This window comes from Gymnogyps californianus, chromosome 3 (assembly GCF_018139145.2).
Source record: "Gymnogyps californianus isolate 813 chromosome 3, ASM1813914v2, whole genome shotgun sequence".
In the NCBI taxonomy this organism is placed as follows: domain Eukaryota; kingdom Metazoa; phylum Chordata; class Aves; order Accipitriformes; family Cathartidae; genus Gymnogyps; species Gymnogyps californianus.
The window spans coordinates 4776137-4796035 of record NC_059473.1 but is presented as its reverse complement, the minus strand read 5'-3'; the positions used below and the strand labels follow the sequence as shown (position 1 = coordinate 4796035).

The 19899-nt window shown below is 40.1% G+C and overlaps 1 protein-coding gene across 1 annotated transcript; it reads left to right on the top strand.

Moving 5' to 3' along the window:
- The first annotated feature begins 124 nt into the window (after positions 1 to 124).
- On the top strand, positions 125 to 9681 carry FAM161A (FAM161 centrosomal protein A). The gene is made up of 7 exons (XM_050895025.1): positions 125 to 242; positions 1618 to 1867; positions 2332 to 3516; positions 3932 to 4099; positions 7110 to 7209; positions 8232 to 8380; positions 8984 to 9681. Exons 1-7 carry the CDS (start codon positions 125 to 127, stop codon positions 9453 to 9455), a joined length of 2442 nt encoding a protein of 813 aa, XP_050750982.1. The 3' UTR covers positions 9456 to 9681.
- Positions 9682 to 19899: the final 10218 nt, after the last annotated feature.

Sequence of the window (19899 nt, the reverse complement as noted above, 5' to 3'; positions counted from 1 at the left end):
GCTCAACGGGCCGCCTCCAGCCGCCGCCAGCCACGCCGCAGAAGGCGGAGCGGCAGCCTCCCCAGGCCGTCCCGCCTCCCCTCCTCGGTTTCCTTGCCCGCCGGCGGCGGGGGAAGCGGGCGCCATGGAGGCGGCGCACCGAGCGGCGCGGCTGGCCGCCTCCTGCCTCCGCACCCCGCTCGACCCGCGCACCCGGGCGCCCGCCGCGCTGTACGAGCGGGGGCCGCCGCCCGCGCCGCCGCGCAGGTACTGCCGGGGACGGGGAGGGGGGGGGGGGGTGGCGTCTCCCGGGCCCCACCGCACGTCTAGGGGCGAGTAGGAAGCGGGAACCGCCGTTGGGTGTTGTTGGGCAACCGGGGGACGCGGGAGGCCGGAGGCTGGGTGATGGGCTCTGCCTTAAACCTGCCCTGGAGAGGGGCCGCCGCTCTGCTCCTGCACTGGGAGCCAAACCAGCCTTTTGCACGTTTTTGCACCTCTTGGCAGTGACATGTGGCACAAGTAACACACACACACGCACACAGATGTCGAAAAACCTGACAGATGGTCCTGCTGCGGCGCCTGTGCAACGCCAATCTCTTAATGAGCTTGGTCGGCCCCGGTGGTTGAAGAGCAGATGTAAGAATTGGCGATGCCCAAGTCCAGGGAAGAGGCTTGGATGGTTCTGCGGCTCGAGAACTGAAACAGGAGGTTTCTACACCATGTCAGAAGCAGCAGATTCAGAAAGAGGTGGATGGAGCCTTTCGCTGGGCGTTCTGTAATGGCTTTCTAAATTTGCTTCTTTGATCATGTAATTCATGTTGCATTAGGTCACTGCGCTAGGGAAAAAATGAGTTAGAGATTTTTGCAGCGAAGACCTGACAAAATATAAACAAAACTTTTTGTTGGAATGTCAAAGCTTATTGAAATACCTCTGTGGAGGTGTGGAAAAGTATATTCTAATTTTTGGATAAAGAAACTGTCCTGTAATCTTTTAAAACGTGATGCTTATAAAGTAACATAAAGGAAGCCTTTGTAATGCGGACTAACCTGGTTTTAATAACTTCTCTAACTTGTGTAAGCTTTAAAAATATTTAAAGAATGTGCTTACCTGCACACAGCTGCAAGCTGCCAAACAGTATTGGAACTATAAGCCGTGCAAAATCCCTGTCATTTCACAGTAAGTTATGGAAATGGGAATAAATATTTATAGACAAGATATCTAATAACTTACTTTTAGAATGCTTATGGAAATGGGAGGCAGAGAAGGTTCTGTTGTGGTTTTGTTTGCTTTTAAATAAAGGCTTTTTTTGAGCTGCATAGTAAATCAAGGAAAAATTACACTTTACAAAACAGTTAAACTTTTTTTCTTTTGATAAGGCCTTTTGATCGTATTTCCTGGTATAAATATATTGATTACAGTGACAGACTTAGGAATTTTACATGCTTTAAATAGGACCCTTAGGATATAAATTATTATGCAATGAGATTTTTCCATGTGACTCTACGTTAACATTTGTATACAAGTATCTCTATTTTGTGTTACTGTATCACTCATTAGACTTAATTAGGATAAAGCAATATGAAGAACCTTGTTCCCCTTTCTTCTAACCGTCAGAAAACTTTACAAACATCTCTTCTAGGATGGTTTTGATTTGGATTCAAATACCGACAGAGAGCAGACCCTCTCTCTAAATGGCGACTGTGACAAGTGGATAGACTTTTCCAAAATGTGTGATTCCAATCAAGAATATTACTTGAAGCTAGAAGAGTTGAAGAATGCCCACTTGGAGACCATGGGAAAATTAGAAAGTATGTATCGGAATAAACTGTATTTAAAAGGAGTACAATCCTCGGACAAGAAAAATGCTGTTTCTAACATGCGCTGTAGGTAAGTTTGGTGGTACCTTTTATCTGAAGGTTCTCAAATGCTTTGCAGACATCTGTAAAACAGCAGGTTTTTTTCTGGGGCTAGGAAGTGTTACTCCCCCCCATTTCCTATAAGCAGATAATCACAGAAAAGTTAGTTTTAATAATAAAAATGCTTATTCACCTTGCTAACGGACTGTGAGATTTACAAGTGTGTGTGCAGCAGAGACTGGGCGACGTTTAGTAAAGCACAGTGCCTTTCCTTCAGGAGCACTGCCTTGCTCATGATCGGCACTTAAAACTGGGATCTGGTGTGAGTGCCCAATGTGCTTCTCTTTTCCCTTCCTTTCCCCCTCTCCTCTTTCTTACCAGCGCTGTTCATTTTTGTTTTGAATGGTGATACCTTAAAGTGGAAGTTACTGGCTTTGCATCAATGTTGGACTGGACTCAAAAAAACCTTTTTTTTTTTTTTTTCCTTTTTTAAAGGCCAACTTGGGAGAAGAGCTCATATCAGCCTCTAAATTTACACAAATCCTTTTCAGACTCTGACTTAAGTGATCGCTTAGGCTCAAGTTTATCTGATGGCTCTGACAGAGAATTAGCATTTGAAGAAAATGGTAGTGAAACTGGACCATCTGCATTTGCTAAGCAACAGATTGAAAAAATGTGGGACGGGTTCTCTGTGGAAGACTACATCTCCCGCACCAAACACAGCTTACCAAGCTCACCAGCCTTCAGAACGATACGGAAGAAACAGAAGGCATGGTCACCAAAAGTTACTGTGCCCAAGCCTTTCCAGATGACTATTAGAGAAGCTAGAAAAAAGGAACAGAATGTCAAATCAAAGTCACAGATTGAAATGGAAAATAACTTGTTGAAGAAGCAACTAGAGGAAGAAGCAGAGTGTCAGAAAAAATTCCGAGCCAATCCAGTGCCTGCTGCCGTCTTCCTTCCGCTCTACCATGAAATCGTGCAACGAAACGAAGAACGCAGGAGGTCTGTGAAAGAGAGAAGCAAACTCAGGCTCTTGGCTTCTCAGAAGCCATTTAAATTCATTGAACGAGAGAAGCAAAGGAATGAAATTAGGAAAATGCAATTAAGAGACCTTTCCGCACCTGAAAAGAAAACAAAACTGTTCAAAGCAAAACCAGTTCCTAAATGCGTTTATAGTCCAGCTGTTAATGACAAGCTAAAGGAGGAAGAGCTCTACAGAGAAATCAGGATCAGAATGAGAGCTGAAGAGTTGCTACGTAATGCATCTCTACCCACCAGCAGACTAGCATTAAAAGATACCAATAAAAAGAAGAAACACAAGTGCATTGAACCAAAGGAAACAGAACATAAACCCAAGGTCAAATCAAGTGTTCCAGATTTTGAACTACTACACCAGAAATTTCAGAAACGGCTCCTGCAACAAAAACAAGTGAAACACCTTACAGTCTGTGAACCTTTCGATCTTCGTACTCCATATATTCCCTCAAACAAGGGGAAGATTTTGAAGGACATTCAAGAGGATGAAGAAAAGTTGAAAGAAACACGCTGGCCATACACCTCTCCAAGACGGAAACCTCAAGTGAGACATTCCAGTGCAAAGTCACGTCTCTCAGGACTTGGAGAATGTAAATCACCAAAAATCACAGAATCCACAAGACGACGGCTACAAGCCATAAGGTGACTACTTTAGTGGTGCTCTACATTTTATATATACTTTAAGAGTAGACTTCTTTCGTATTTCTACCTATGTAGTCAGTTCTTCCATGCAGTGAATATATGACTTAATACATTACTATAAGGGCTTAATTATAATACAAAACTTAAAATATTTAAATATAGGACTTTAATTAGTAGTTATGATTGTTAAAGAAACAGTAGCGCATTTTTCTCAGAACGCCCATAGGAAAGGGACAAATGACTGCTGTTTCCCAGGATATGCCCGAATCCCTTAAAATGGCACATACCTTGTGTCCTCTTAGGCCAACCCCGTTTTCACCCTGTTTTTCTCTTTTGAATCTCCTTTGCCAAAGCTTCCTTTGAAGTCTTGCTCTCGATTTAAAATGAATTCAGCCTTAGTTTATTTTTCCACCAGGAATTCACTTGAGGAAAAGAGAAAGCTGGAAGAACAACAAAAAAGGAACAGAACAAAGCAGAAACAAAGAACAAAAACACTCCAGAAAATTGTAACAGCTCGGGCTGAAGCCAATGACCCACATCAGAGCCTAGCTCAGATGTCTAAATCCAAATTAAAAACATTCAGGTATTTTGTTGCATTCCCCTGGATCCTGAACCTCTCATTCTACATTGTATGTTAAACATACAATGTAAAAAATAGCATAGTCTAAGTTTACATAATTACACATTTAATAAATTATACACTGTACAAGCAGCTAGTAAAAAAAGTGGCCAAATTTAGTATTTCAACTGGGAAATTGTTGCCTGTTCTAATGATTTCGATCTATATGTTCCACCTTGCGGTATTATACATTAGCTAACAGGAGACTCCTGTGTTTTCTCAATTGACATATCAACTAAAGAGGAAAAGTTTAAAAAAATCAAAAGGAAAAGGAATAGTGGAGTTACAGAATATCCTCACACTGCTGGATTGATAGATGTTGGCACAATTGTTCTGCTAGTTGTTTCCTAAAGTAGCAAACGTTTCACAAGTCACTTCTCCGTCCCAGCAGGTCCCCACTTAAGAGGGAAAATTAGAGCAGAAAAATTATTTTAACTTAGCACACGTATCAGCAGCTAACCAGGAAGCTGCTGGTGCTTAGGAGGAATGGGATCCAAAGTTACCTTTAGTAGAGACACAAATTCAAAGACTGTTTCTATACGACTGAGAAGTAGTACACAGGGAAAAACATCAGGGCCTTCTTAGTGTGCTGTAAGCTAGCAGTGTGGATGGCTCCAGCTCTCTGATGCTGATCTGACTCCAGAACTGCTGCTCGACCTTGTGTTTGTGGCTAATTTAACCATTTCTGCTTCTTGTTCTTTTTAATCCTAGAAAAAAAAAAAAAGGTCCTGTTTGAATGAGTCTTTAGTGAGGTTTATAATCTGTCTTGGCACGATGGCACTGCAGCAGTATCGTCCATTTAAGGCGCTGTTACGTGGAGACGGCGAGAGGTACTGACTGCTCTGCCCCTGTTGCTTCATGCATAGGCAGGATTCTTGGGCAGCGACTATGAATCCTAATTTCCAGTAACCAGGCAAATTGCCAGTAACCGACAGTAGTAGGGCAAAACAATACAAGGCTGAATGATCATGAGATACGCCTGATTACAAGATTCATAGGTTGGACTAGCAACTTTTAAGTTACCGTACTAAACTTTAAGGTGTTTAGAATATGGTCCAGGTCTTTCTGAAATGAGGGTGGAGGCTAGGGCTGACTTTATGGCTGAGTTGAAAGGTAACAAATAAGGTTTCCTCATTCTTTTTTTGCTTTACATGGGTTTCTTCTTTCTTTATAGCTAAAATAGAAAACTGTGGATTTATTCTTAATAGACTTAACACTCTGGGCTGTTATAAACAAATTTGCTAAAATAGTGCAGCACCACCTGCGAGACAATACTGCACGTTGTTCCACCAGCAAACTTTGTAATGGTTATTCACCACCAATGTTGCTTCACTGTGACCAGAAAGAGAAAATGCAGCAGAAACTGAAGCACGTGAATTCTCACATGCTGAAAGCATGAAGTGCAGTGGCACAGCTGAGAAATGCTACAAGAAACATTGCAACAAGCATTTTGCTTGGCCACGTGGGCACTCAGTGACTATCCAGCATACATCTATGCCCACCTACCACCTCCCCCAAAGAGAGCTGAAGCCAAAGCACACGTAGGAAGAAGCAGTGGTCTAGGAGAAGCAGGGCTTACACAGGGTCCTGGAGGGCAGAGGCGCAGTGGTAGATATGCAGGTCAAAGAGGGCAGTCCCTTCTATAAGCTCAAGCACAATTGCTTTTGTAACACGACCAGCAGATACTGTTAATAACAGAAGCTTTATAACGTAAGTGTCCTTGGGCAGATGATCTGCTGACTCTAGGACAGAAGCAGAAAACAATTTGAGTTACAGTAGCAGGGTGGAGAATTAAGAGAGACAGTGGGTGTGTTTACAGATTTGAGTTCATTCAACAGCGCATTTCACATTGCAGTATTTAGCTTAATCAGATTTCAGGAGTATTGTAAAACACTCATGCTTAATTCTTGTCTGCGCATAAAATTATGCTATTACAAAGCAAGATTACTTCCCTAGTGCTGATGCATTAAGGCTGGTACAAGTGCTTAACTTGATAATGCTTATTTCAGCATAGGCTGGGTAATAAGGCATATTAATGTAAGTGCTCTTCTAACAGATAATTAGGTTTGTAGAAAGCCGCCCGAGAGAGCAAGCAAGTAGCAACAATGAAGTTCACTCCCTCAAAATGGTGAATAACTTGCCTTAATGCACAGCCATATTGCAGAAATTCAGAGGATGGTAAGGGAAAGAGGCAGGAGGAGACAGAAGTGTAAAATGCCCTCTAGCTCTCATGCTTGCCCTTAAATGTCTGACTTAGTAATGCTAGAGCTGGCCCAGTACAGAGGCAACATCACAAAGAGGTGTCTTTGTCACACACCGAGGATTACAACCCATGCTACCTGGATTACCTAGTGCTTGCTATGATCTGAGATATCATTTCAGTTGATGAATCAACAGTTTCATCATCCTGCTATATTGACTGGGCCCTTGACAAACCAACTAGGAAAAAAAGTGTACTGTGATGCAGAATGTGGCCACCCCTCTTGTGAGATAGACTGGTAAAGTAGCAAGATTCTTATCATCAGACTTTTCCTTAAAGTACTGATTTTTATTTAATGATACTAATTTCCTATGGTGTATTCTGTTTAATTTTGCTTAGAACAACTGGAGTATCTGTATGAAAACAGCACTTAAAAAAACCTAAGTATCCAAATTTTTAAAAAAACTAAGTATCCAAAAAATCCCTAAGAATCCAAACCTCAGACAGCCTCTACTTAATCTCACTAGCCAGGACCTCTCTCTGCTTATCCGAAGTGACTACTTCAGAGACAGTTTTGTTCAGTACTTACAAGGCAAGCAATTGCTGTGAAAATGAGACAATATACCTCAGACCCTGTAACCACCATAAAATAATTTCTCTTTTATGTATCTTTAAGTAGGACAATACTTAGTGTTGAGCAATTTAGCTGCTGTAGAAAATTACTTCTTGTATTATAAATTAATAATCATTTCTGTTGTACTCTATTTCCCTTAGGAATTATGAGAAGCAGAGAATGCAAGAATATTTGCAGGAGTTGCAAGAAATGGAAGAAAGAGTAAAACAAAGGCCATTGCTTTTTGAAAGAGTCACTCAGGTTGTCTTGCTTCTGTATTGCTTCTTAATCTTATCTTCAAATACTGCATAAGACATTTGTAATCAAACATTGTTAGAAGATATCTGAAAAATACTTCTGAGACTAGTATTTGTCCGTTTTAATCTCTGTTGCCCCATCTCCATATTTTTATGAATTACTAATTCAGTTACTAATTTTTGTGAATGGCATGCTTGCACAGGGAACCAAGACGGCTGTTGTAAACCTGTTGTCCGATTCAGTTACAACACGAGTAACTCTAAACACAACAAAAAATTGCAGCAAAAATGTGAGAGGTTTAAGTTGGGAAAGAAGTGATAAGAAAATTCAAGTATTCTTAGTGTCTACTGTAAGGCTCAGATGCAGTATATTTTTATCTCTCCATTTCAGTACAACTATGTGCTGGTAGCGTGGTCCCTGACCTGTTTCCAGACCCAGAGAGGCAGCAAGTCATAGATCACTGGTTCCCTTGTCCCTTCGGTCTGTGTGGGTTTCCTGGTCCGCCATCGCTGTGGGGCAGGAGCATCTGTGTAGATCGGAGAACAAGTTCTCCTCGCTCAGATATTACGTGGAGGAACAGAATTTACACCCTCAGTTTCAGAGGCAGAGATACACATCCATGTAATTTGTTAAATAGCACTGTAAGAAGGTGAATCAATACTACTTTTTTAGGGCAGCAGCTCCCTGAGGAGGAGGAGAGGGGATAGGGAGAAGCCCTAGGAAGACTGCATCTGGTTTTCTACATGTCTTCATCTTCCCTCTCCTCCCTCAATAGCTATATATAGAATATATAGCTCTTCACTAGCCAGTGAGTGCAGGGAGCAAACTGGATTTAAACTTGTACAGAAAAGGAAAATCTGGTGTAAAGTTTTCAAGTATTGGTTTGCCATTCTTACCTGCAGTGAATAATCATTCAACTTGTCAGATGCAATTAATGAAACAGAGTATTAATATAAATAAAAGTATTAAAGGACAGACATTTAGTGCAATTTAGATAACAAATAACCATTGTGGTTTTCCTGCAGAAAAATGCCAGAATAGCTGCAGAAAAGCATTATTCTAACAGACTGAGAGCACTGGGGATATGCCCAGAGTTTGTTTCAAAGAAAGGACAAACAACTAAATTGCTACAATGCTCCAGTGCTGAAGATTTCTCCACTGATGCCAGAGAAAGGTAGAGATTACTGAAGGCTTCTTTTTTTTGCCACTACATACCTAGTAATTAGTAATTTTTGATGTGTAACTTTGGGGTTTTTTTAAAATTATTTGTAGTATTTCCCAGGTAAATATTTGACTATGTAGTTAGATTTACTAATGTTAGCATGGTTTTTTTATTGTTTTTTCTGAATTAAATATTATTGCATAAAACAGAGGAGAGCACTGGATATGTAATGCACTTCAAAGAAAAATGAAGAAAAACATTTTTTATTTGTTCCTTTCACCAAAAATTCTGGCAGGTCGCTAGTAAGTCACTTCATTCTGCATTACCTTTACTGAATTTTTAAAATAAGTCTTATAAAAAATAGTTTTCAATATCCATCAGGTGTTATGATTTAAAAGGAAGCGGAAATAAAAAAATTGAAATATATAAGCAATACTGTTGAGTTACTTTCTAGCATAAAAGATACTGTAGCGTCCTCCCTTCCCTTTTCCTTCCCCTGTTCCACCCCAGCCAAGTCTACCAGGATTTGTCCTAGGTTACCTGAAGGCAGTTTAAAACCTACTGGAAAGCATCTTACCTGAAAATAAAAATCACACGTGCACATTGTCTTTTCAGAGTCATCAAGGATAAAGTGGCAGAGAGGGAATCCTTTGAGGAAGCAGCTGACAGCAGTCCTCGGTCTGAGCAGTCCTGTGAGGAGGAGGAGGAGGAGGGGGGAGAGAAGAGAAAAGGTCTCAAAACCTCCACCCGGGATAGCCAGTCCAGTGAGCTGGAGGATGAGGAAGAGGCAAGAGCCAGCCCTTATGCTCATCAGCCTTGCCATGCAGGGGAGGCTGGGTCCAGCCCCACCTCTGACCAGCACCGTGAAGAGGATGAGGAAGAGGAAGCAAAGGCAGGCCTGTCGCGTGGCCATTCCCAGGTGGAGGACGATGATCAGTCAAGACCCAGCTCTCGGTCTGACCAGTCCCATGAGCGTGAGGAAGAAGGTCAGTCTGATCCTGAAGCTGAGGGTGCCTTCAGATATGAGGATGAGGAATATGAAAATGATGATTCAGAAGACAAACCCAGCCATGATGAAGCTGACTGAAAGGAAGGCAGGCAGGATGGCCTGGGGCTCAGGAACCTATTTCATTGCTGGCAGTGAAATAGACACCAAAGAAAAACTTGGCGCTTTGCTACTGATACAAAATTCCGTGAATTTAAACCTCTTAGACAAAATTTCTGCACTGTTAAGCTATTTTCCAGTAAGAAAGATCAAATTACTAATTTCCACCAAGAAAAGAATTTAATTTTATATTAATCTTCTTTAGTCTTTCGTGACATTAGTGCACCTCTGTTCATAAAATGAACTGCAACCACTGTTTAATAACAACATCGTGCATGCTGCGTTGGTAAGTACTGAGGTCTTAACATGTGCAGCTCTTTCTGCGTGCTAGCAAAGCCAGATGAGATTTTGGAGTAGTAATTTGCCATTATCAGTGCCTCCCACTCTCAAACGTTTCAGTACTTCTGGGGTCTGTTCCTGCAACATCTCGGATGGCAATGAATAGACAGGGGTTCGTTGTGCAAGACCTCCGATTGTTTTTAGCAGAGCAGCTGCTAGGAAGACCACTTGATGTGCAGTTAGACAATATGGCCAAATTAATCTGTTCCGTTCCTCTCTCCTCTTCCCATGGGGTTCGTCTTCTGCCCACTTAAGTGAGCTGAATCGGCTCAGAGATGGGTCAGATGAGTGCCAGGGCCAGAAAAGATACTGCTTTTAAAGGAAACAAGCTGTTCTATCAACTCACAACTACTTTGTCCAGCTAAAATATTAACAGTATTGCAGTCGCTGAAGGCTCTCCCTATAGAGGAGAAAATGCCTAGAATACACTGGGTGCAGCCACGTAAACTTCCACAGAGATTTTTAACACTTACAGACAAGGAAGGTAGAAGAGTAAGCCAGTAGAATAGTATGTTATGCTGCAGATCTTGCATTACTGTCTAACCAAGCCCCAAAACTGTTCTTTCATCTCCATTTTGTTTTGAAGAGCTCATCCCGTGATCATGTAAAATCATTCTTCGTAACATAATAACAAATGCTGACATTAATCTTCAGATTTCTTTATTGAGACAGTAAGCACACACTGTCAAGAGAGGATCTTACTACGTCAGATAAAAATGTAGCCCAGCAACTCTAGGTGCATGGAAGTATGGAAAGAAGTGCTTTAGTACCTTTTCTTACATACTCGCTACTCAGGACTTCAGCTACTATACAACAAAGAATGCAAATGGAAGGTTTGGGTTTGTTTGGGGTTTTTTTTTCTTCTTTGTATCAGTAGTACACCTTCTCCTACCATTACGAGCTTTCTTGCAAACCCATCATATGCAATGTTAGGAGAGATAATAAATAAAAGAATGCATCCACATAATAACAGACCATAAACAAGGATTTCAAACAAGCTTTGTCTGGACAGAGTACAATGCAACATTGCACAGGTGCTCAAAACATGTTCATTGAATAGCAAATGCATTTGTTAAAACTACCAGGTTTGCAAAAGCATCTGCAGTGACTAACAATAAGGATTTTTATTTTTTTATTATTTTCTTCCACGTTGCATGCAAGAGCACTAACTAAATCTGTTATTATTTCTTCCTCCTGACTGAGAAACTGTGTAACAATGTTTGGAAGATTTTTATCATTATTACTTTTATTTATTTTTGAAGTGTGAGCGTAACCAATATGAACTTGAAACTTTTTTTACTTAAATAAAATATCCATTGTATGTATGTCATCGTGAAAGTATTAATCATTACTTCACAAGGAAAATCAGTTTGCAATCTCCAGTAATACCTGACAACCCCACAATACAAACTCAAGGTTGGTTTGCTTGTGCTTGTCAGTATTCTATAATTCTGAAGGAGTTGTACAATATGTTATTGAATTCATAGTCACATATTACTGATATTTGTCTCTTTAGTAAATCAAATGTGTTTTGGAAGAAGGCAGAGGAGCTCTAAATTATGTTTTTCTTAAAGATTATTTGAAGAGGTTTCAAATCAGAAAAAAATTCAAATCCATTTTTAAGATCTGACGGCACTCAACTAAGTGTTCCAAACCTATATATATATAATATATACATATATACACATATATATACATATGTACACACATATATATAATTATATATAATGTATAATTGTTGAACTATTAAGATAGAGACTAAAAATATTACTAAAACTCCTTTGAACTGGAAGGAGTTAGCAAAAACAATGCTTTTTTTTTTTAAGGTTTTAGAAGGAGGAGCTGGGGACGTGCGTATAACTTAGATTGAGTTTTTCACTGAATTTTTTACTATATTAACCTTAGTAACAACAGAATTAATGAGCATGGATAAATATGATATAACAAGGAAGAGTTAGTACAGCTTTTGGAGGTTATGCCTCAACTTCTTTAGGATTTCTGAAAAAGTCAAGCAGAATCATGTAGACTAAGGGGATCCAATTGATACTGTTTACCTAGATTTCCAGCAAGCATTTGACACAATTTGCTATCAAAGGATCTTAAAGAAACCAACCTTATTGTAGGAAAAGAAAGGTCTTCATGAATTATTAACCAATTAAAAGTTCAGGAAAGAAAAAGTCAATTTTCACAGTGTAAATGCAGTTGTCAGCAGACATTCAACGAGATGAAAACTGTTCAGCACACTCAGAAGGGATCTGTAGTATCCACTCCAAAGAGTTTGCTGAGGCCACAGAGTTATTCAATGCTGTGAAAAAATGAAACTGACTGCAAAGAACATGATGAAGGATCTTATGACATTGATAGAACAACAGATATAGTTCAGTTTTAATAACTGCAAATAAATGCATGTGAGGGTAAAAAATATTCCTAAACTATACAATACTACACACTGAAAAAAAGCAATTCCATCTTGAATACTGCATGCAGTCCTGGTCCTCCCATCTTGAAAGGGATTTATTATGTAACTGGAAGAAGGCAACAAGAAGGATCAAAGATAAAGAATGGTTTTCATATGACAAGAAGATAGTTTGGTTTTCATGTGACAATATATACTAGGATTCTTTAATTTGGAAAAGATATGAGAGATTGGACTTTGAGATATTAAAGGAACCAGTTATGGAAATCACTTTGAGCAGCACAGCTTTTCAAAGTGGAAGAATCATGAAATTTAAGTCAAAAAAACTGTTCAGAAATTGCATTACAAACAGGAAAGGGATAAGCGTACCAATAAGGAATTAAAAAGGAAATAAATAGCAAAGAAAAAAATCACAGATGACAGAACAAAAATGGGAAGAGACAGGTGAGGATAAATGAAACCTCATGAAGCAAAGTACAGTAGTGAAAAACTCTTCAAACAAAGAATAAGAGGCATGGACAGCATGCTGTCATGAGATGAACAATAGGCTGGCCTAAAAACCAAGTCATTATTTGACTTTTTTTTTGTCAGGAGGTTGATTTAAAATGTAGACAAAACAGGAAGAAACTAATAGGATGATGGCACTGAAATGAAAATTACTATATTTAAAGATAAAACCAATCACTTCAACATGAAAATCCAAATCCAGGTGAAAGGTTTTGGTAAATTAACAAGATGCAGAGTAGTACCATAGGAAAGGAGAATAGAATATGTAGTACTTTGTCAGAACTCAAAACATTTTGATGCAGTTAACATGGAGGGGGAAAAAAAAAAAGTAATTTGATTCACAAAAGATGGTATAATAAAAACATTTTAAGGTAAGAAGCTCATTAAAGGAGAAATGATGATCAGTTATGCTTTCAGGGAAGCTACCTAACAGGAGGGAGATGAATAGAAAAGTTTCTCACAGATTATTGAATATTCTGTCTTTAATATTTTAATTAATGGCAAAAGCACAGAAGTAGAAACATGTTCAAAAATTTGCAAAGAAAATGAGAAAGGTGTATCCAAAAAAAGGATTAAAAATACCACATGGGAAGAATAGGATAACTTTGCATGTAGACTGTAGTATTAAATGAGAACTTAAAAAGTGCAAGAATAGTATTTCTTTAATGGGAATTCATCACCTGAAGTTGTAAGGAGAGAGACCCAGATGACTTGTTGAGCAACAGATACTGAACCACCAAATGTGATCATAAAAAAGGCGATGGAATCGAGGGATGTGCTAGGCACAGTATTTCCAGCAGGATTGGAAGAACGGTACTTGTAAGTCCACGAACACTACAGATCCCATTGAGGGTTTCTAAGTGATTCTCATGGTACTGAATGTGAGCAATAGCCTTGGTTGGAAATTCTGTACTAAACTTTCCCCGCTGTGTATCTGCTCACATCTGCCACTGAGAGAAGCTGTAGCCATATCCACCACATTGGAGAAGGCTGATGTTACAGGCAGTCTGAAGGGTCAGCATTATCGCTTGGCTGCAAGGCATTGGCTTGCAAGCGTATATAATTTGTAGGGGATACGCATCCCAGGAAAGGGATGCAGATTCTGGAAGTTTAGCGCTCACAGGCAGTGCAGTTGCTATCGAAAGGCTCTAATATCTGGTGAGCCCAGGCTGAAAATGGTCATAAGGTCATAGGACCTACACTGTAATAAGCCATCTGCGTTTAGAGACATCAGAAATGATATGGTTTTAGCAGTAGCAAATTCCACAGGAAAAGGAGTATCACTGCCAAGTAAACCAAATAGAAGTGCAAAGCCCACAGAGAAATAAAAATGACTTTAAGTTACAGCCAGATGCAGTGCCCCGTGTGACTGTTCAGCACCCACGCCCATCTAACTTGCACTGAATACAGTCCTAAAATGTTAATATTGACAGGTTGTACATAAAGCCTATTTATATATATATTTCTAACTCTCTCCCTCTCATTATATAATTACATATATTTCTATGTTTTGAAGTAAGAAGCCAGAAGTTTTGGATATCGTGCTTTTTCTGGGTGCAATGCAATGTTGTGGTATTGTTCTGAGGGAAGTCAGTAACAATTCTGAAAGCTAACACAGAAGTGCCACCTGAACACTTCTTCTAAAAACAAAGTGTCCAACTTTGAAAAACAGGCTCCAAAAGCACGATATCCAGCTGGACTCCAGTGAGGCTACGGGAGCAAGAAGAGTTGCTACTGTGGACTGTTATACATCACCTTGAGCTTTGGCCAGACAACCACCCCTCTTCAGGGGGCGTTTCTATCTTTTGCTTTGCCTTCTGAATTTACCTGCATAAGAACACAAAGTGTTCTTTGTATATACGGTACCGTTTCCTCTAGAAACCATCTCCTCGTGTACATAATTACCATAACATCAAGCAGGAGGTTATGTTCTCTTTTCCTTTGAGGAAAAAAATTATTACATCATTACCTTTTACAGCTGCTCCGAATGAAGAGAATAACAAAAGAATTCGACTTTTTGAAGAAAATGTTTGAAGTCATCGCTGTTTTGGAATTATTTAATTATAGTCTCATTTAGAATCCTCAGGCTTCTGGAACGGCAGAAAGCAAAACATTTGCCTGAGCTTAGCAGATAATAGGCACTCTAAAGATCAAAATATATATTAAAAATTGTTTCTAAAAGTATGTCTATACAGTTGCCCACAAATTTAAGTCAAACATCAGTTTTGTATGCAGAATACATTTGTCCAGGAATACTAACTAGTCCATTATTACAAGATATGGCAGCTGCATGATTACAAACGTTAATATGCAGATAAAATTAGAAACAGTTTGATGTCTGTCCTCCTCACCTTTCAGTGGAATTTCAGTCTTACGTCTCTGGTTGTATAATATTTTGATCATTACTTGGCTTTAGGGGAAAAAAAAAGCCCTTGCATACGCCAGCAAAACTCAAAATTGCTTCTTTCTTCAATAGGAATTTCAGGTATTTGAGGAATGCCAGATCAGAACTAAGACTTACAATAGTATCAGAAAAATTCCCGTCCCTACTGTGTACTAAAAAAACCTAGTAGTCAGATGAAGAAGCAGAGAAATCAGGGATCACATGAGTAAGGCAAACTGCACATAGAAAGTTGTAGGACCTGATGTACTGCTTTAGATACTAGTTTTGTATTAAGGAAAAACAGCATTAAGAGGCTTCCACTGTGCTAAGTGTGCACAAACACACAGCAATAAATCCCCAATCCAGTCTTACCAGGCATCTCTGCATACTTCAGAGGAAGTACATCATGTATACTCACAGAGTAAATCCTTTCATAGACAGCTGAGCATATACAAGTTTGCTTGTGCCAAAAGAGCACAAACTCTGTCCTCCCCTATCCTTTCTTTTCCTCCTTGTTTTTCAGACCCTTTCATTGAGTCAAATTAACTCACTAAAATAGCCCAGCCAACAGAAGGGGGTGAGCTTAGGAGATGACAGGGACAAGGAGAACTTCAGCCTTTTAGTGCTGGCCAGTTATGACCAGTGTCTCACAGAACTGCATTCCAGGATTAGCCACATGAGAAAATCCCCCACATGCTTAAGTAGCTGTAGTACAGAGAAGACAGATGTTTACGGGCAAGAAATACGGTTCTTTTCTGATAATTAAGACTGTAAATGAGACCATGTTTAATGTCATGAACACAAATGGTACCATGGAAGCCAGTTGTTAACAGGACTGAAAACAAGCATATTTGCATTTGCACAGCTCAAAACTTACTACTAATAGTTAGGGCTTACTAACAATAAGCCGATTACTAACAATAGTTAGGCAGGTTATCAATAAGAAGGTTAGTAAGAGTAAGCAGGTTACTGATTAATAATAAGTAACCACACTACCGACACAGCTAGGAAATTCTAGTTGCCAACATAGTGAGTTGTTACAAACCATCCTGTTACCGCATTATTCAGATCATCACTCTGTTTTCAAACAGCCTTCCACACTTACAGATGTACATGGTTCTCATGAAGGGCTTCTGTTAACTTGCTGTACTTTTTAATGCATATTTCATGCCATCCTACATTTTCTAAAATGGATAAAAGATACACAAATTACATTTGCAATAAGTAGTAAAAGCAAACAAACAAAAATCGGCTCTCACAGCTCTTAATGTGCGTGTCTCATTCTGATTAAGTTCTGCTCTGGGGAGCTCAGTCCAGTAACACCTTATCCCTGAAGGTACTGGAATTGCCAAGGGCACCATCACAGCTAGTCAAGCAATGAGCTCTCAGATCTAATACTGAAGGGGCCACACGAACAGCTAGGTGTGAGTTAACACATTCCTTGACAATGACCAATTTGGGGTTTTGAACTCAGAGTTCTCTAAGAAAAAAGCAACTCCAAATATCAACACAGCAGAATCTCAGCACAAAGTGCTAAGGCTAGTCCGACTGACACAAAGGGCCTGCTTATCCCGCCACTGCAAAATATCCATTATTAAGAAATGCCTATCAATGGGTTCATAAAGTTTATGATATTGCAAAACTGTGATATTGCCTGAGGCAGTCAGACCAGAAGCATGTGAATGTCAGAGCCGAGATATTAAGCAATTAAGACTTAAAATAAAAACCAGAAAATAAATTTGCAGAGTTGCCCATTTTGAAGGCTAGAAAAAACTATTACTTCAAGCAACCCCCTGTCCATTTCATTTCCTCAGTGAGAATTTCCCATATCCATTGCTTGTTAACTAGATTCATAGTTTATTCCTGGATGAAACCTTCCTTCTCCTCATACTCTGTTAATGCTGATTTCATTCAGGCCTAGCAAGCTGAGGCTGAGTTTAACTCTCCTCATGTAGCTAGCTGGGTACCTGTTTGCCTGCTCCAGCTTGTTTCTAACCCTGAGAACCAGCACGCTACCCTTGTAGCGCACAGGCCCTCCTGTTCACACAGCTCCCTTTCGTCCCTTTCCCACTGAAAGGCAGCTCAATGTTGCACAGAAATAGCCTTCAGCTTCAAACCAGCCATGCAACTTTACTCGTGGGGCTGAGTGGCTTCTGAAAGGAGTATCTAGACTTTTCTAATTGATTGTAATAGCTAGAGCTATTGTGTACAACCTTTCCCCACTGGATAATATAAGTGCACGCATGAAATAATGAAACAGTTTAAAAAAAGAAGCAGCCAAGTTGCACTGCTCCTTTCAGAAGCCAACAATCACCACCCATATGCCATCAGTTTTGAGTCTGAGGAAGAATGAAGCTATCTCAGTGATTGTCCTGGTTTCGGCTGGGATAGAGCTAATTTTCTTCCTAGTAGCTGGTACAGTGCTGTGTTTTGGATTTCATATGAGAATAATGTTGATAACATACTGATGGTTTTAGTTGTTGCTAAGTAGTGTTTATACTAAGTCAAGGATTTTTCAGCTTCTCATGCCCAGCCAGCAAGAAGGCTGGAGGGGCACAAGAAGCTGGGAGGGGACACAGCCAGGACAGCGGACCCAAACTGGCCAAAGGGATATTCCATACCATATGAAGTCACTCCCAGTATATAAACTGGGGGGAGTTGGCTGGGAGAGGCGGATCACTGCTCGGGAACTAACTGGGCATCAGTCAGCGAGTGGTGAGCAATTGCATTGTGCATCACTTGTTTTATATATTTTAATTCTTTTAGTATTATTATTGTCATTTTATTATCATTATTTTCCTTCCTTTCTGTCCTATTAAACTGTCTTTATCTCAACCCACGAGGGGGTTTTTTTTTTTCCGATTCTCTCCCCCATCCCACTGGGTGGGGAGAGTGAGCGAGTGGCTGCGTGGTGCTTAGTTGCCGGCTGGGGTTAAACCACGACAGTGATTGCACATGTTTCTGAACACAGGCAATGATGCCTCTACAATTTGCATACCTGACCCAACATCAAGTGGTCTGTGCTGGGAAGTTGGTAACACCTCTGCATTCTTATGAACAGCCGAGGCCAAGAGACTCTTTCTCAAGGGCTTTCTGTAGTTCTTCATCTTCTCCAGAAGTCAACTGTTTTCTGTTCTTATCTATAAACCAGAGGTACTAATACATTTAACACATTAAAGAAAACGCTATCCACCGAGCTTGTTATGTTTCTGAAGTTACAAAACACAGGGATATTGCACAATTATGCCACTTCGCGTTGGCTAGAGACATCATTATTTCCAAATGGGATTAGCTGGAGAATACCCATAGTCACTGACACATTTAGCATTGGTGAGGCAGTAAATATACCGGGTAATATTGAACTTAGTATAAAGAGCAATTAGGAAAAAGTTGCGCAGTTTTATTTAACAGCTAGTTCTCTTTTAGACACCTCACAGACAGTACAACACCAAAGTCTACTGTCTGCCCTCCCCACCCTAATGCAGAGCCAACGACTCTAAAACACAGGCCAAACTCCATTTTAGGCCACACAGCTGAGCTCAGCACTGTTTACTTGTGAAACGCACTCAATTTAACACTAAATTAAAAGAAAATCCACCCTGGAAGATGTTTCTGTGAAATGAATCCCTGCATAACTCCTCTCTCCAGGACAGAGTTGCCACATCCCAAAGGAATTTCCATCCCCTGCTACGGCTGGCAGCTGAAGCGACAGGAAACCCACATGGGGAGTGTCCAAGGTACACCGAGGGCCTTCCAGCATGCAGCCTACAGAGCACTTTCCACAACATTCTCACAAGGCCTGCGTCTTGACACAGAAAACTCGTACAATACCTGCAAAAAGCTTTGAATTCCTCAGGCAGAAGAAATTCTGAAAGGGCCAAGTTATTAGGAAAAAAAGAGCAAAGTCTGTCTTCATGGCAATTAACCTGTAGGTGAGATTCCTAATGGTTTCTCAAAAGGGACAGCAAAACAATGCAAAGAAATTGCACAGCAGAATTTTTCGTCTACATTCATAAATCACCTTGCAGGAACCAAGTAGTTTCCATGATGTGGTAAGATTTTGGGGGTTTTTTTTAATAATAGTTTTATCAAAACTTCAGTAAAACACATTATCTAAACAACAGCATAGAGATGCTGAAAATATGCTTCCCTTTTCTGCTGTGAGTTGTATTCCAACCTAACTGACCACCACAAGAGCCCCTTTCATACATTACCCATTCAACACAGGCCTTCAGCTCTGCTATTTCCTTCAGGCAGGCATCCTGTAAAATAATGGAAATTATTATAACTTGATAAATTATTTGTTATTTGTGCATACATATCTGTGGATACCATTCACTTGCCATAAATGAGAACAAAGGGCTGAGGCAACATGACATACTTGATAAAGTACTTGTGAAATTTTTTTTCTTAACCAACCTATGGTTTCACAGAACAGTTTGAAATGAATTAGAAGTTTGCTTCAGGTGAAAGGGACCAGTCCCTTTCCTCTCTCCTAGCCACTTACTGTTGAACAGGGTCCAAGGCTTGTAAAGTCCAGATCAAAAAGTCCTTCTGAGCACCCAGTAAGCCTATTCAACTTGCTAAAATAGCAGAAATAATCTCAGCAAAACACTCCATGCCACAACAAAAGCCCTTTCCAGCCATTTTGGTGAGCATCAGTGCAAGCACAAGGGGAGGGAAGATCAGATGACTGCTAGTAAAGCCGGGGGAAGTAAACAACAAGATGAGCTGTTAATTTGTCTCAGCCTTAATACACAAGGACATCCTAAGTGTGTGTT